The 19,133-nt window shown below is 37.7% G+C and overlaps 1 protein-coding gene across 1 annotated transcript in view; it reads left to right on the top strand.

Moving 5' to 3' along the window:
* Positions 1–18,809, top strand: part of NFATC4 (nuclear factor of activated T cells 4) — a 187,696-nt gene extending 168,887 nt beyond the window's left edge. Inside the window, exons 8-10 of the mRNA XM_053702270.1 lie at positions 12,832–12,958; positions 13,195–14,367; positions 17,379–18,809. Coding sequence (XP_053558245.1) covers positions 12,832–12,958; positions 13,195–14,367; positions 17,379–17,437 — 1,359 coding nt within the window. The 3' untranslated portion in view covers positions 17,438–18,809. The remainder of the gene's footprint in view (positions 1–12,831; positions 12,959–13,194; positions 14,368–17,378) is intronic.
* The last annotated feature ends 324 nt before the right edge of the window (positions 18,810–19,133 follow it).

The following is a 19,133-nucleotide window of genomic DNA, read 5'->3' as shown; positions in this document are numbered from 1 at the left end:
GCTATACTATTCTTTTTATTTGTCATGTTGCTGGCAAGATTCCAGGAAAGATTTTATTTATATTTATTTATTTTCTGATGGTACTAAAATCTGTAGCATCATTTGACAAAAAGTGAACTTGATCTCTGCTGCAAAGTGCAAAAATATGCATTAAAGGAACAGTCTACTCCAGAATTTTTATTGTTTAACCCCTTTACTACCTGGACTTTCAGAGAAAAACTTGCTCAAAGTACCGGAGAAGTTTTTGCGTTTTTACGATCACTCCATTTAAACAGAAAAAAGCCTTGGGGGCTGATTTATCAATGGTCGAATGGCCCCTGTTTTCGTGCAAGCCTTCAGGCTTGCCGGAAACAGCAGTTAAGAAGCAGCAGTCTTAAAACCACTGCTCCTTAACTAGTCTGCCACCCCTGAGGCTTAGGACAGCAATCAACCCGATCTGATACGATCGGGTTGATTGACACCCCTGCTAGCAGCTGATTGGCCACGAATCTGCAGGGGGCAGCATTGCACAAGCAGTTCACCAGAACTGCTTGTGCAATGTTAAATGCCGACAGCGTATGCTGTTTTTTTTATTTACCTATAAAACATATATATATATATACAGTATTATTATTATTATTTTTGGCATAAAAACTTTCAGTGGATAACAGTTTCAACTAGTTATTTATTCACAGAATCATGAAATTATTGTAAATTTACCCCCCAAAAAAGTATATAAATACTAATTATCACAGAAATCATTTACTTGTGCAGTCATAAGACAAATGCTTGCAAAAGCTTCTCTAGGATCCCGTGTTCAGAATTAGCAGACATGTATGGGTTTACCGTTGCTTTTGGTAATCAGACGGCCACTAATTCCAGCTGTGAATCACAACTGGAATGGGGGGGATTTCAGGCAAAGGGTTAATGGTTTATTTGCTATTGCATAAATGCCCAAATAAACTGTATATATTTTAAGAACTGACAACCCAAAGTATTGATCTAGGTCTATTTTGGTATATTTCATGCTAACAGCTGGCAGTCAGATAAATGCCAAATGCAATAATTTAGAAAATAATAAAGATTCTTTTCACAAACATTGGGTTCTCACTGACATTATTTACACAAAACATGTACAGTGAACATTCATATTATTTTAAAATCTTTTTTAGGATCCCTTCTTTCAGACATAGCAGACACGCGTGGGCTTATCATTGGTTTTGGTAATTAGAAGGCTGCTAACTGTAGCTGTGAATAACAGTTCTTAAAGGGGATTTTAGACACGTTCTGGCAATAGGTCCAGGGCCCATTTGGTATCACAGTTCTGGAAGGGTATTTTTTAGATATGTTTAGGCAAAAGGTCATAGAAGGCAGCTAAATGCAGCTGTGCACCACATTTCATCTCTTGTTTGCTCTGGCATAACTGCCTGTATTAAATTATATCCTTTTCATGCCACCAGACATCCGTATTTATGACAAGTGTGATAATTTAAAAATAAATACATTTAAAAAAATACACAGACTTTGGGATTGGCAATTAATGTATAACCAGCATTTAACCAGTATTTTTCAACTGTATGATACATTTCAAAGCAATTTTTGATGCATAAAGCAGGTTTTGATGGGCATCTCATACAGTGAAAAGTAACGTCTTTCCTCACTCCCTTTTGTGTGCAAACTCTGCAGCGTTTTTGGGAAAGGCCTTCTTTAATGTAGAGGGGATATAACTAGGGAAATGTCTGCCAGTTAGTCTTGCAATGTTCTCACGCTGAAGGTTTTGGGGTGTTTCACTATATTGAAATAGAAGGCTTGCAATCACCTCTAATTTTATGTAGGGGAGCTTTTTGCCCGAAGCAGAGTTTTTGTACAAAGTACCACCTGAATCATATAGACAGCAAGCTTTTTATACTAGATTTTGGTTTTTCTTGCAGCAAGATAAGGTTTCATCATCTGGTCAGAGAGGCCAACTCCACCCATGTATTTATTGTAATCTAAATGCAAACAGTTTTTTGCATTTGTCTCCTTTCACCTCTTGGAGTAACTGCCTTGGTTCCCTCTTTGTGTAAAGTTGTTAGCATACATCACGCCTTTTTTTCCTGAACCCAATTTTTTTTCTTTTGTGATTCAGATAGAACATGCAATTTTAAGCAACTTTCTAATTTACTCCTATTATAATTTTTTCTTCGTTCTCTTGCTATCTTTATTTGAAATAAAAGCCATCTAAGCTTTTTTTGGGTTAAGAACTCTGGACAGCACTTTTTGATTGGTGGATGGATTTTTTCTACCAATCAGCAAGGACAACCCAGGTTGTTCACCAAAATGGGCCGGCATCTAAACTTAGATTCTTGCATAATGATACCAAGAGAATAAAGAAAATTTGATAATAGGAGTAAATTAGAAAGTTGCTTAAAAATTCATGCTCTATCTGAATCACAAAAGAAAAATGTTGGGTTCAGTGTCTCTTTAACTGCTAGGAGGTCACTCCACAGCACTGCTGTTTTTCCTGAATTTTGTTTGTTGGAGACTAATTGGTGTGGGAAACCTTTACAATTTTTTCGAATTGCTCCACAGGCTACGGTAGCATTGCAAAATAATATTTTGAAAAGGGAGATACTAGTATAATAATTACCAACAAAAAGATGGTACCCATATCCTAACAAGGGGTAGATGAGGTCCCAGACAATTTCTCACTTGCTGTAAGGTAAGGTGGGCAGCCAGGTGGATCTAATTGGCAGTCTTTACCTTCATACACTCTAAAATGTTGTATGTAGCCTGTGGAACTCTTACACAGTTTATACAATGTAATACCATAACGTGCTCTTTTAGAGGAGATATTTTGTTTAAATTGTAATCTACCTTTGAAAAGCATTAGGGACTCCTCAATATAAATATTTTTCAATGGGGTATACACTTCAGCAAATAATTTGTTAAAATAATCAATTAGTGGTCTTATTTTATATAATCTGTCATAATTTGGGTCAGTCAAAGGTAGGGCCTATGTGTTATCGATAAAGTGAAGGAAATGTGTTATCGATAAAGTGAAGGAAACTGTATAAGGTTTCATACTTTGATCTGGGCATTACTGCTATGAGCAGAGGTGTAGAAAACACAGGGTGGGTAGAACAATAGATTTTATGCTTGGCTCATGTATGATGCCCATAGTAAGAGTGAGTCCCCAAAATGTTTTTAATTCTGCAATATTTGTTGGGATTCACTTATCTGTAGGGGATTTCTGGGCCAAGCCCTGCTCTGCATAAAGGGTAGTCTGGCAAGACATTTCTTCCAAAATAGCATCTGAAAAAATATTTTGAAAAAGTCTGCTGGATTGAAATTGGTAAAGTCTACTTTGATACCAGCAGACTTAGTAAAATTGTGAGTTTCAGGGCTATAAAATGAGGGGATTCCAAATTAAATTGTCACCTTGAGACTCTGTAACTTGTTCTTGTGGAGATTAGGCCTTTGTTTGTGGGGGGCTCGACATCAGTGTCAATTTCTGAATTAGGATGGTATTCTGATTCAGAGGGGTCAATATCATTCTGTATCACTTACAATTTGGTATGCCTCCTCAACATTATACAACCTTTTTGCCATTTTGCCAAATCTAAGGTCTAAGGTTTCTTGCCGCAAGAAAACAAAATCTGGTAGTATAATATAGTACAGATAACTTCTGCGCTCTCTCCCCCTAAAATAATTCAACTAAGAACTATAAAAAATTAAATAAAATTACAAAACTTTTTTTATTTATTATTTTGACCCAATTACTGGCCGATAACAGGAAATGTCGGAATCAACAGGATTCCCACTGGTCAGCAAAAAATAAAAAGCGGAAGCAGTTATCAATATATACTGTTGCCAATTTATAGATGCCTTGATGGCAATATATGGTATGCTCAATAGAGCAATATATATATATTTCCAGAACAAAATAAAATAGCTTTGAAAAAAACTGTTAGTTTAATGATGCCACAAGTAATAAATTAGCTTTGAAAAAAACTGTTGGGTTATTGATGGGTTGTCAACAGCTTTCAGAAAAGCTTTTCTGCCACAGAGTAATGATACTAGTTACTTTATTTTTTATTTTTGTTACATTTTAACCCATGTGATCACTGCAAAAACCTATTGCACTGATCACATTTTAAGGAACCACTATGACTGGTTCCTTGTGTTGCTATACACACACCACCTGCCCAGAAACATATAATTTTATGTATACATATTTTTTTTTTCAGCAGTGATCATCTCCCTTGCCTAGAAACATATAATTTTATGTGTAGATATATATAATTTTTTAGCAGTAATCATCTCCCCCTCCCGACTATATTTATTTAGAATGTGTTTGCCCCTCTCTCTTCAAACCCACTGTGCCATAGTGTAGAGTCACCCTTCCCCCTATATTTATTTCCATCTCCTATGCCCCTCTCCCTTCATACCCACTGTTCCATAGTGTAGGGGTCTCTCTCTCCCCCTCCTCCTATATATTTTATTTGGCCCCATTGGCTTTATCAGGCCGGATCATTTTCTAAACCCTACCTCATTAGTGTAGGTTCTCACCCCATCCCTGCCATAGTATAGAGGTCTCCCTCCCCACCTCCCCTATGTTTCCCTGTGCCATAGTGTAGAAGTCCCTCCCCACCTCCCCCGATATTTTATATGCAGATCGCTGTTCCATAGTGTAGGGGTCTCCCTCCCCCTCCTATATATTTATTTGGCCCCATTGGCAAGATTATTTTCTAAATCCTCCCTCCCTCATCAGTGTAGGTTCCCACCCCCTCCCTGACTCCCAAACGATTTTCTGCAGTGTAGGGCCCCTCCCAGTCCTGCCCACTCCCTTCCACCTCCACTGCTGGGCCGTCCACCCGCCTCCTGCCCACACCTCCTGCCGGCACCAGAAATGAGCGTTACAGACGGTGACACACATAGTGTCACCGTCTGTAACGATCTGGCATCTGTCATCATATGGAACCCGGAGCACCGATGCCTGGAGCTTCCACAGAGTGATCACAATGTTGTCTATATGGCACACATGTACTTGTGCTGTCTAGCTGTGAAAAACTGTGAAAATGCACTGAAATAAGAGGTGGCCTTCAAGGACTTTGAAATTAGCATATGAGCCTACCTAGGTTTAGCTTTCAATAAAGAATTCCAAAAGAACAAAGCAAATTTGATGATACAAGTAAATTGGAAAGTTGTTTAAAATTGCATGCCCTATCTGAATCATGAAAGTTTAATTTTGACTAGACTGTCCCTTTAAGGATACAAATCTTAAATAGGATTGTCAATGGGCAAACTAACTTTTAAAGCTGAGCCTGTTCCTACTTTTTTAATATAATCAGCAGAGTTGGTGTGCTTAGCTATTACATTGTGGCACAAAGAGGAGGGGACAACATAGTTAGATTATTTTGCATTAAGTGAAGTTAAAGGGTCAAAATTAAACTTTCATGATTCAGATAGAGCGTGTAATTTTAAACAACTTTCCAATGTACTTTTATTATCAAATGTGATTTGTTCTCTTGGTATTCTTTGTTGAAAGCTAAACATAGGTAGGCTCTTATGCTAATTTCTAAGCCCTTGAAAGCCGCCTCTTATCTCAGTGCATTTTGACAGTTTCTCACAGCTAGACAGCGCTATTTCATGTGTGCCATTTAGCTAAAATTGTGCTCGCTCCCGTGGAGTTTTTTATGAATCAGCCCTGATTGGCGAAAATGCAAGACAGTCAAAAGAACTGAAATAGGGGGGCAGTCTGCAGAGGTTTAGATACAAGGTAATCACAGAGGTAAAAAGTGTATTAATATTACAGTGTTGGTTATGCAAAACTAGGGAATGGGTAATAAAGGGATCATCTATCTTTTTAAACAATAAACATTTTCAACTTTTCAAATTTTAGACTGTCCCTTTAAGGTTAATTGTACTGGCAGGGTTGGAACAGTGTAATTAGGTGATTTGTTGTGGGAGAGGCTACAATTATGATTTAGTGTAGTATGGGGGATTGAGACAATGGGGCTGATTTATCAAACGGCGGGCGGACATGATTCGCTGTAGCTGACAGCATATTTTGGCAGCATTTAACATTGCACAAGCCTTTCTGGTGAAATGCTTGTATAATGCCAATTGGCCGCTATCAGAGGGTGTCAATCATCTCGATCGTATCTGATAGGGATGATTGAAGTCAAGTTAGTGGATACACAGATTAGCAGAAGTGATAGCATAAAGACACAAATGTGGGTCATATTAGATGATCCTTCTTGTTATCTGTAATGAAATGCATGCTTCTATTTTGCATGATGCCTCGTGGTCCCTTGCTTTAAAATCTAGAACTCTAGTATTTTTGGTACAATTTTAATTTTGCAATTTGATTACAGTATACAACAAATTTCATATAACACTGCATGTAATAGACATTACTATAAAGAAGCATATGCACAGATACTGATCTAAATCCAGTATAAAACCTTATTTAGAAGCTCCCACAAATAGGAGCAACTAGGGATCAGTAGACACCAGTCTACGAGACCTAATTACTAATGTGCGAGCGGACATGATCCGATATTGCGGATCATGTCCGCAGCACATCGATGAATGCCGACAGCGTACACTGTCAGCATTTATCATTGCACCAGCAGTTCTTGCACCAGCAGTTCTTGTGAAAATCAACCCGATCGCGTGAAATCAACCTAATCCAATACAATTGGGTTGATTGACAACCCTGGATTGGCCGCGAATCTGCAGGGGCCGGTATTGCACCAATTGGCCGCTAGAAGGGTTGTCAATCAACCCAATCGTATTGGATCGGGTTGATTTCACGCGGTGTCTGTTCGCCTCCTCAGAGCAGGCGGACAGGTTATGGAGCAGCGGTCTTTAGACCGCTGCTTCATAACTGGTGTTTCTGGCACTCGCCGTTCGGAGTTTGATAAATGGGCCCCTACATCTGATACTTTGGGGCTTGGTTAGGAGTCTGAAAATCAGCACAATGTTATTAAAAAAATTAGCAAAACTTTACATTATTACAAAAACACTCCAAGATGGTCTATATAATGGATCATCTACAAAACATTTATCCAAAGAAACATCTAGTGTACAATGCCCCTTTAAATGAATGTGTACTTTAACACAATTTTAATGCATGCAATATTTGCAATTTTTCAATATTATTTTCAATGGATTTTTTTATTATTATTGAGCACTATACTGTAATGTTTGTGTGTCCCCCTCCCTTCACATACAGAAATGTAGGGAATAACCCCATAGCAAGATACACAGCAATCAAGGTAAAGTTTGCCTTTCCAGAATCCACTGATAGTTTTTAAGATAATCTCACCTGAGCTTTAGAGAATTGAACCCTAAATTCAGAGAAATAAAATCTTTTGGTCAAGTAAACTGCTCTACCCTTTAAATCAACACACTTGATACCTAACATTGGGCTAGATTACTAGTGGAGCGTAATTTATCGCTCCTGCTCCCATGATAAATTCACTAGATGGAGGCACAACAGATTACAAGTTGAAAGTAAAAAGATTTTGCATGAGAGATAACCCGACCCGCACAAAAAGCCAAACTTTGAATATTGCGACCATGTTAGTGTATTCCTCGATAGAGTTCAATGGAGAGCGAAAAGTGGGAAAAAACACCCTTACTATTCGCATTCAAAACTGATCGCCAAATGCTCTAACCTGACATGAAATATTAATATTTTACATTACAATGTTCTTCACATAGAAGAATATGTTCTATTTATTCTTAAATTTAGTAATATATATATATATATATATATATATATATATATATATATATATATATATAGATATATATATATACTGTATATATTTATATATTTATATATATTTTTTTATTTTTTTTTAAATACTGAAAAAACATATAGATATTGAAATATCTATTTAAAAATATTTAAAAAGACTTAGAACATATTTCTCTATGTGAAGAACATTGGAATGTGAAATATTTACAGTAAATGCACAAACATTTTATTAAATATGAATATTGTATAAATATGAATTTTACATGTTTTCAGCTACTTGACTGCAAAGGGTTCCAATGCACTTATATGTATGTCTATATGTGTGTACATATGTATTTATGTGTTTATATCTGTATATATGTCTGTAAATACTTATATACACATACAAATACATATGTATACACACACACAAATACATATTTAGATATGTATATATATGCATCTCTATATTAAAGCCCTTTGCATGCCTTTTTTTTTTCTAACACCTCTTTGAGTATTTTTTTATGCAATTTTTTAAAATAATTTTGTCAGACGAATTATAATTGTGTCACTGTATTTTTAAATGTATTTTGAATGAGTTTGTCGTTTGTAACAGTTAAAGGGTCAGTCTAGTCAAAATTAAACTTTCATGATTCAGATAGGGCATGCAATTTTAAACAACTTTCTTTCCTAAGATATGGAGAGTCCACAACGTTATTTAATTACTGGTGGGAATACCACTCCTGGCCAGCAGGAGGAGGTAAAGAGCACCACAGCAAAGCTGTTAAGTGTCACTCCCCTACCCATAATCCCCAGTCATTCTATTTGCCTCTGTCAATGGAGGAGGTGAAGTTTGGTGTCTGAAGAAATTAATTCCTTTTTCGAGTACTTTTCCCTGCAAGCAAGAATTTGGGTTTAGCCAAGTCCACGTCAATCTCTTCAGTAGAGTAGTGGTGGCTTTTAAGCAGTTAGGAAGTTGTGAGGTAGCCCTTGCTTTGTTTCCTAACACATTGCTGCCCATGGTACAGAAAGCCAGAGTTGGTTACTCTGTTCTCTCTTTTTCTACAGTTCTCTGTAAGGAGTATGTGTCCTTTCACGCCTTGTGAGTTGTCTTTCTGCCGGACAGCTAGACTGCAGGTAAGTGCTTTTGCCTTCTAGGTCTTGGAGACTTACACTTCAGATGAATATGTCATATGCAGTAGATGGGGACATTTTTTAAATCCTTTATATAGGATTTTCTTTGGCAGTGGGCAGGCACATTATGTATGTTGAGACTAGGGGGCCGAATTATCAAGCTCCAAACAGAGCTTGATGCCCCATGTTTCTGGCGAGCCTTCAGGCCGCTGCTCCATAACCTGTTCGCCTTCTCTGAGGCGGCAGGCAGACATCGCCAGAAATCAACCCGATCGAATACGATCGGGTTGATTGACACCCCCTGCTAGTGGCCGATTTGCCGCGAATCTACATGGGCGGTATTGCACCAGCAGTTCACTGCACAGGTATCTTCTGCGGTATTTGCGGCATTATCTGATTTGCCTATGCTGAGAAAATGGAAGAGGAAAATTAGACATTCAGATAGTAAAGTTTCTGCTTTACCTACTGCTACGCAGGTTGTCCTCCCTCATAAGTCTGATGAGGAGGATACGCCGGTAGCCTCTGAGGGTGAAATCTCAGATTCGGACAGTATTATTCCTTCATCTGATACTGAAGAAGTAAACTCAGATTTAAGCTTGAACACCTTTGTGTACTGTTAAAGGAGCTATTAGCTACTTTGGATGACTCCTATACTTCTGTTGTGGTGTCTTTCTCAGGACAATCTGTCTCAGGCACATACTCCTGGAGACTTTCCTGGGTGATTGTGACCACGGACGCCAACCTGCTAGGCTGAGGAGCAATCTGAGAATTGTTAAAGGCGCAGGGACTATGGACTTGGGAGGAGTCTGCTCTCCCCATAAACATCTTGGAGTTGAGAGCGATTTACAATGCTCTGATGGCTTGGCCTCAATTGTCCTTAGCCCCGTTTATTAGGTTTCAATCGGAGAACATCATCTCAGTGATTTACATCAACCACCAGGGAGGAACTCAGAGTTCCTTAGCCATGAAGGAGGTGGCACAGATTTTTCAGTGGGCGGAAGCTCATCATTGTTGTCTATCTGCCATCCACATTCCTGGAGTGAACAACTGAGAAGTGGATTTCCTGAGCAGACAGACATTTCATCCTGGGGAGTGGGCTATCCATCCATGTTCTCCAGGTTAACCCTAAATGGATCTGATGGCATCTTGGCAGAACGCCAAGCTTCCAAGGTATAGTTCAAGGTCAAGGGATCCTCAGGCCGCTCTGAAAGATGCTCTGGTAGTTCCTTGGGATTTTGGTCTAGCATACCTGTTTCCTCTGTTTGCGATCCTTCCATGAGTTATTGCTTGTATTAAACAAGAGAGAGCATTGGTAATTCTAATAGCTCCTGCATGGTCTTGCAGGATCTGGTATTCAGACCTAGTGAAGATCTCTTCTCGGCTGCTTTGGACGTTGCCTCAGAGGAAGAACCTTCTAACTCAGGGTCCATTCCTCCATCCAAATCTTGTTTCTCTGAAGCTGACTGCTTGGAGATTAAATGCTTAGTTCTGCCTAAGCATGGATTTTCTGAGTCGGTCATTGAGACCATGATCCAAAATTTACCATAAGGTATGGCATAAATACCTTTATTGGTGTAAATCTAAGGGCTACTCTTGAAATAGGGTCAGGATTCCTAGAATTTTGTCTTTTCTCCAGGAAGGCCTGGAAAAAGGGTTGTCAGTCACAGTTCTCTAAAAGGTCAAATTTCTGCATTATCTATTTTGTTACACAAGCATCTGGCAGATATGCCAGATGTTCAATCTTTTTGTCAGGCGCTGGTCAGAATCAGGCCTGTATTTAAACCTGTTGGTCCTCCTTGGAGCCTTAATCTTGTTCTTAAAGTTTTGCAGCAGGCTCTGTTTGAGCCAATGTATTCCATAGATATTAAGTTGCTATCTTGGAAGGTTTTGCTTCTTACTGCTATCTCTTCTGCTCAGAGAGTTTTGGAACTCTCGGCTTTACAGTGAGATTTGCCTTACCTTATCTTTCATGCCAATAAGGCGGTTCTTCGTACTAAATTGGGGTTTCTTCCTAAAGTAGTTTCAAATAGAAATATTAATCAGGAAATTGTTGTTCCTTCTCTCTGTCCCAATCCTTCTTCTCACAAAGAACGTCTGTTGCACAACTTGGATGTTGTGCATGCTCTAAAATTCTACCTACAGGCGACTAAGGATTATCGCCAGTCTTCTGCCCTGTTTGTTTGTTTCTCAGGAAAGCATAAGGGTCAGAAGGCTTCTTTTACTTCTCTTTCCCTCTGGTTGAGAAGTATGATGCATTTTGCTTATAAGACTGCTGGACAGTAGCCTCCTGAGAGAATTACAGCTCATTCCACTAGGGCTGTCTCCTCTTCTTGGGCTTTAAAAGATGATGCTTCTGTGGAACAGATTTGCAAGGCTGCAACTTGGTCCTCTCTGCATACTTTTTCCAAATTTGATACTTTTGCCTCAGCTGAGGGCTCTTGTGGGAGAAAGGTTCTTCAAGTGGTGGTGCCTTCTGTTTAGGTCTGCCTGTCTTGTTCTCCCTCCCTGTTCATTCTGTATCCTCTAGCTTGGGTATTGTTTCCCACTAGTAATTGAATGACATTATGGACTCTTCATGCCTTAGGAAAGAAAACAAAATGTATGCTTACCTGATCAATTTTTTTATTCTTTCTGGACATGGATAGTCTATGACCCCACCCTATATTAAAACAGTTATTTTTTACTTAACCTCAGGCACCTCTACACCTTTGTGTTATTCTTTTTCCATTTTCCTTCGGTTGAATAACTGGGGATTATGGGTAGAGGAGTGACACTTAACAGCTTTGCTGTGGTGCTCTTTGCCTCCTCCTGCTGGCCAGGAGTGATATTCCCACTATAAATTGAATGGCGTTGTGGACTCTCCATATGCGGAAAGAAAGAAATTTATCAGGTAAGCATAAATTTTGTTTTCCAATTGACTATTATCATTAAATTTGTTTTGTTCCCTTGGTGGTATTTTTGAAAAGCTAAACCTAGGTAGACTCAAACTGATTTGTAAACGGTTAAAAACCGCCTCTTAGCTCAGAGCATGAAAGTTTTTCACAGTTAGACAGTACTAGTTCATGTGTGTTATATAGATAACATTGTGCTCACTCCCATGGAGTTATTTAGGAGTCTGCACTGGTTGGCTAAAATGCATATCTATCAAATGCACTGAGATAAGGGGGCAGTCTTCAGAGACTTAGATACAAGGTAATCATAGAGGTGAAACATATATTAATATAAACATGTTGGTTATGCAAAACTGGGGAATGGGTACTAAAGGGATCATCTATCTTTTTAAACAATAAAAACTCTGGAGTAGACTGCCTCTTTAACCAGAGCTCTGAAGTCACGCTAACCCAACATGTTAAATTCAATTGCGCTCAAGCCAACGAGTTTACTTTCAACAGGTAATATGTGCGCTACTTCTGACATGCGCAATTAGCCACAATATACCTCTTATCACTTGTGCGAAACAATTAGTGCTCCTCATGTAATCTAGCCCATTATAAGGAGCAGAGTATCATTTCTTCAAATGACGAGATATAGGATTTCATATACTTGACGTAAAAAATGCCAATGACCTATCTTGTTAGATGCTTTCTTTATAGTTAGCAAATAAGGTGGATAGAAAAACTATAGATATTTTTGCCTACAGTAATAATACTATGTGTGTGACATTATGTTTGTTTTTGTCCCTTGGTCAAAGACTTTCTGTGGAGTCTTATTGATACCTACAAAATATATTTTTTTTTACCATTGCTCCTTTTTTATAATTTGTAAGCTTTTTAGTAATTTGTTTGCATTCTAGGTGTAAAATGTTGTAGTTTTTTTAGTTGACTAGGGACATTTTCTATCCATATTTCCATATTTAGGTCTCAAGTGCTGTAGTACTCCACAAGCAGTTTAGTCTTAACTGGCCCCAGCCTACAAAAAATAGCAGTATCAGGGAATTATACTAAGCCACTGATGGATGTAACTTTGTTTCTTTTTTTGGTCACCAGTCCCTCCTCTCTGTGCAAGTTCCTGAATACTGTAACAAAGAGATAACGCGGCCCCTACAGGTTTATTTCTATATCTCTAATGGTCGAAGGAAGAGAAGCCCTATGCAAACATTTCGGTACCTGCCAAGTAAGTACCAAATAACTCCACGTAGTTCTATATAGTTGTTGTGCTGTATCTTTTTGTTTCTGCCCATATAATCCTCTATAAGACTGTACATTCTTCCAAAGGCTTTGGGTATATGATTATAGGCTATTAATTACTCCTCTGTCAGGCCTTTTTTCATTGTATATTGGTCTCTTGCAGAGCTCTCCTTTTCTGCTTTTCACGTATTTACAGAATTATTTTCTGATTTTTGTCCCCAGTTATTTTTAAAGAGGAATCTATTCCTGAACTGGCTTTGCATAGATTTCCCTCCTCTCCTCTTCCTCCTCCTTGCCATATACCATTAGGAGAGATGGAACTTAGCACTTCCTTTGTTCCTCCCCTTCAATCTAACTTAAATGAAACACCTATGGATACATCTCCATATTACACTACAGCACATCCACATCAATCATTCCAGGTAGGTCCTGATTGCAATATGACCAATAGCTCATTTATGGCATGCTACTTTAATCCACCAATACCTTCAGAGTTTAAATGCCCTCCGTCCTATTCTGAAAATGGAGATATTTCAATGCCTTTACACTTTCAGTCAAATTCAAATGCTCCACTACCCCCCAGCCCTGTTCCCTGGTCCCCTCAACCTTGTTCATCCCATCCTGAATGCTCCTCCACTTTTGGGGGACCACTACTCCCTCATTTAAACTCACCAAGCAAATTGGAGGAGACAGTGGCTGGATCCCATCAAAACTATCCATCACCTTCAATCTTACAAAGTTTAGAATTTGATGAAACAGGTCAAAATTACTCATCTGAGTTTAATAATTTCCCAGCATGTGCCCCACCCACATACACCACTCTGGGTGATAACAAAACAGTGGAATCAACTCAATCTCGATACTCTCCCAACACTTCAGATTTGGGCACACAAGGACAATGCACTGCTACACATCAGTTTCCACCATCATTGATACAAAACAACAATAACAATTCCATACAACCCTTAAATGCAGAAACAGGGGAGAATGGAATATTAGATCATTCTGGATTCTCTTCACTCCCACCCAGTTTTTCCCTGTCTGAACAGGCTGGCATTCCCCAATCATTTCCAAATGCCTACCAAAACTTGCCCTCTTGCAGTGCACCCCCACAACCACACTCCTCAATTTGCCCCCCTGTGCATTCTTCCCCTTTCCCCTCCTCCTCTTCCCCAGCAATCACTATGAATCCAACTCAAAAAATTGAGGGGGCCCTAGATGCTACAACCACTAAATCCACAACCCATACTGAGGGAGACAACTGTTACCAACATCCTGCACAGGAGTGTTCCAAGCCTGCTGACAGTGAAAGAAGTGCTGTGGGAAAGGAAGAAGGCCATGGATTTGAGGGTGCATTCCAACCTATTCCAATCCCTGGGATAACACTTGAAGAAGGTAGGCTGGTGCATGTTGGTAAATCATAATAAAAACCATCAGCAAACATCTTGGTTGCTCTATAACATATATCTCAATTCCTAAGATAACAATTTGTTTATTTTGTCTAATTGATTTAGTTTATTTTATTATTATATAAGGTGATCATATCTGGTTGAGACCTCTATTTCTAAGGTATGTGTTACAAATAGATGCCACCCGGTGGAAAACACACTTTCATACTATGGATCATGGTTTCTTAAAATACTTTAACTTATCTGGTGATCATTTTAGGACATAACTATATTCATGGCCCAGAATAAAAAATACCAAAAGAGAAGCTTTTGCCAATAGGGGTTGCAGAATAGCTACTTAGTTTTCTACTGATATACTTAGTTAAGATGTGAGTAGTGTTGTTTTTACAATAATTATGCCCTTATCAGAAATTAGGATTGATTTACCTACCTGACTTTGACTTAAAATTGCACTAACCTCTATAAAGAATCGAAGGCTGAATCCAATTTTAGAGACTTAATAGTTTTCCAGGGCTACAAAATGTTATTCTACATTGGCCTTATATGGATTTTGCATAGACTACCAAAGTCAATACGTGAACGTGATCAGATTGTATCACAAGCTGGATGCTCATTGTGCCATGTGGCTCCTATATAATGCCCTCCTGCATTTTAAAAATGTATTAAACTTCTACTTTAAAAAACAATGAGATATAATTTTATAAATACAACAGCAGTAAAAAGACAATGGTCTATATTCAGTCAAACCTATTAGTGAAACTGATATCACACGGAAAAAAAAAACTTGACTGAAAAATTCTACCTGTCCCTCATTATATCCACAAGTTGTGAGTGACTTTCCTTATAATCAACAAAGCAACATCTATGTCATAACCGTTACCCCTTTTCATAATACCGGTATCACAAAAACACCTTCAAACTTTTAAGGAACAGACATACTAAAAAGAAAAAAAAAAGAAAATCAAGACACAGTTGTCAGATTTGTAACCAGGTAGACAGAGTCATGAGGCAAAATGCTTTACATACATATATATACTTTTTATAAGAAAACAGTCAAACAAATATTTTACATTTTCAAACATTTACATTTCTAGTGTTTCAAGTAGTTGTAATTGTTTTTACTTCATAGCAATAAGTTCCCACTTCTTCTACGAGATATCATGTATTGGCCACCTCACGCAACTGTAGATGTTAATGGAAGGAACGTCCTCTAATGAATTGGTACAAAATATAGGTGAAACAATGCACAATGAATAACCTCACAAGCATCGATGAATCTAGGAAAATAAAAAGCGAAAAATAAAACATTATCTGTTCATAAGACATTTTAGGAGGTTTTATTCAAAGAAAGATACCACTATCCATATTACATTAATTCACCTAATTAATGCACCACTTCGCCCAGAAAATTGTTGCAATTACAAATGTTTAGGCATTCTTGTGTTTCTCCACACTGAGCATGGAGAAGAGAAAGAGCAGCAAAGAATCGTCTGAGGATTTGAAAACAAAAATTGTTTAAAAGCATGGACAATCTCAAGGTTACAAGTCCATCTCCAGAGATCTTAATATTCCTGTGTCCACTGTGCACAACATTGTCAAGAAGTTTACACCCCATGTCACTGTAGCTAATATCCCTGGACGTGGATGAAATATTTTTTTTTATCAAATATTGCAATGAAGTATTGTTTGAATAGTGGATAAAGAACCTCAATCAACTACCAGACAAATTCAAGCTGACCTTCAGGCACAGGGTACAAATGTGTCAGCTCTCACTATACGTTGCCATCTGAATGAAAAGGGACGCTATGGAAGGAGACCTAGGACGACTTCACTGCCGACACAGAAACATAAAAAAGCCAGATTGGAGTTTGACAAAACTTACCTGAGGAAGCCAAAATCTTTTTGGGAGAATGTGCTGTGGACAGACGAAACAAAATTACAGCTTTTTGGTAAAGTCCATCATTCTACTGTTTTCAGAAAAAGAAATGAGGCTTTTAAAGAAAATAATACAGTCCCTACATGGTGTAGGTTCACTGATGTTTTGGGGTTGCTTTGCTGCTTCAGGCACTGGATGTCTTGACTGTGTGCATGGCATTATGAAATCTGAAGACTACCAAAGAATACTGTGGTGCAATGTAGAGCCCAGTGCCAGAAACTTGGGTCTCCGTCAGAGGTCATGGGTCTTAAAGCAGGACAATGACCCAAAGAACACGTCAAAAATCACCAAGAAATGGTTTAAGACAAAGGGCTGGAGAGTACTGAAATGGCCAGCAAGGAGTCCAGATCTCAATCCCATAGGGCACCTGTGGAGAGAACTCAAAACAGCAGTTGGGAAAAGGTACCCTTTCAACATGAGAGACCTGGAGCAGTGGGCGAAAGAAGAGTAGTCCATAATTCAAGTAGAGAGGTGTAAGAAACTCATTGATGGTTACAGGAAGTGATTGATTTCAGTTATTTTTTCCAAGGGGCGTGCTACCAAATATTAAATTAAGGGTGCCAATAATTTTATCCAGTCCATTTTTGGAGTTTTGCGTGAAATGTGCCAGATTTGGCTTTTTTCCTCCCACTTTTTTGTGTCATAACAATGGAAACAAAATAAATAAACACGAGACTGCCTACACATATGTAATTGCAACAATTTTCTGGGCAAAGTGGTGCATTATCTGACAGAAATGCAGGGGTGCCGATATTTTTAGCCATTACTATGTGTGTATGTATATATGTATATATAATACAAACCCCCTAATGAAGTCTATAACACTTCACACAAATAAAAATAACTGATAATTTACAACTGAGACCAGGAAGTTGGTAGGAAAGTAAAATTAGGTTGAAATAAACCATTATTAAAAAATTCATTATTATACATTTAAATGATTTTCAACTCTAAATGGATGTAAATATAAAGTTAGTTGCTTGAGGTGTACATCAACGTATGTGGTTAGAAATAATTTTGTAAATCATATTGTTTATCTACTTTCTCTCTTTCTCTTACAGTAAGTGAATTCATAGGCCAGGATCTCCACAGATATCCTGAGAAGAGCCAGAAAGATTAAATATTTTTGGAAGAAAACATAACAACAAACCTGTCAGAGCATCATTAACCTACAATCACTATAAAAAGCAGATTCTGGGAAGTTTAATTGAGACAAGGACAATAAAATTCCTTCAGGTTTTAGAATATATTCCTCAGAAAGATATGCTTCACAATCCTGGTGGTGATTTAAACAAAAAAGAAGAGTTAATGTGCTGAAACTTTTAGTCCTTTTGGGTATTTATTGTACAAACCTAAATACTGTCACAAATGATTTTTCCACCATTCTGCAGTCATTGTTTGTGACAAACATAACCCTCACTTGCAATAATTTAATTCATATGCCAGCACAAAAACAGCCGGAAAATGTTATCTCACTGAATCTAGGAGAGTAACGCTTTTCTCCTTTACCATTTCCCAGAATGCAACCAAGATTCAGGGCCTTTTTCTTTACTCTTTACACAAAGATGTCAGATTGGCTTCAAACTTTACACAGTGATAAAGGATAGTCTTGTACTGAAGCGTTTTCCTTTCTGGTATTTATTTATGTTATATACACAAGATCAGCACAGATATTGAACAACAAATGTACATTTGACCATTCCGCAGATGTTTATCGTGTGGTTTTTAATTATCTTATCTTTACCCAATACTGCTTATGTAGCATAACCTATTGTACATGAAATGTTGCTAAACATATGAGATCCATTTTGATGGATTTACTGAATTAGATCTACCGGTATTGCAATGTAGCTGGACTATGCCACTGCTAATCTATGGACATTTAACATAAAGTGCTCAAGATTTGATATTACTGGCCTGTCTGCTCCCTGTAGCAACAGATAGGTCTGCATGCACTGCAGAGAACTGCACATCTGTTCCTCTTGGATTGTTGGAGATGGGTATACAGAGCACCGTGTGCTATTGCAACTCATTCTATACAGTCTGATACAAATGTGCTTCCTTATGTAGCACTTAAATAGACAAGTGCAGATGTACTATCTGTGCCTCACCTACCGATAAAATAATTCTGTATATTTATATAAATATATATATATGTATTTTATTAATTTTTATATATATATATAGATGCCAATTTGGCAATTTGTATGTTTGTATTTTGCAAAAGAATCCATTTTAAAATGTTTTGAAAGCTCAATATATGGTCTGTGAGTCAATCATTTAAAAACATTTCATACATTTAAAATAACTGTCTTATTAAAAGGCTGGTTTACTAGAATACGTTATCTGTCATAAAAGGTGAGGACATCCTTAAAGGGACAGAACACTCATAATTGAAAGAAACATGAATGCATTTTCAGATATAATTTGAAAAGAGGCATTTTTCCACTTTTCATGTATTTAAAGAAATAAAAATGCTTCTATTGAGTCTATTTACTGTTTTACTGATTGGGTTTACTCTAAATGTAGCATATGTACATATGCCCCATGCGTCCTTAATCAAGTAATGGTATGTATTCAACAACAATGATGCAAATTAAGTTATCGGTGCAGTATATGTTCTCTGAGCAGCTGACGTGTTTGAATGCAGATTTATGGTGCTTAGGTACATATGCTCATTACACAGTAACTAATAGCTATCATTGAACAATATAACAGGCACATGAAGCACAATTTTTTCTCTCATGATTTAGATAGAGCATAACATTTTTTTTTTAATTTAGAAATTTACTTCTATCATCAAATGTATTTAGTTC

The sequence above is a fragment of the Bombina bombina genome, chromosome 2 (genome assembly GCF_027579735.1).
Source record: "Bombina bombina isolate aBomBom1 chromosome 2, aBomBom1.pri, whole genome shotgun sequence".
Lineage (NCBI taxonomy): Eukaryota > Metazoa > Chordata > Amphibia > Anura > Bombinatoridae > Bombina > Bombina bombina.
Note: the sequence above shows the minus strand (reverse complement) of the source record. Positions and strands in the feature narration are given on the sequence as shown.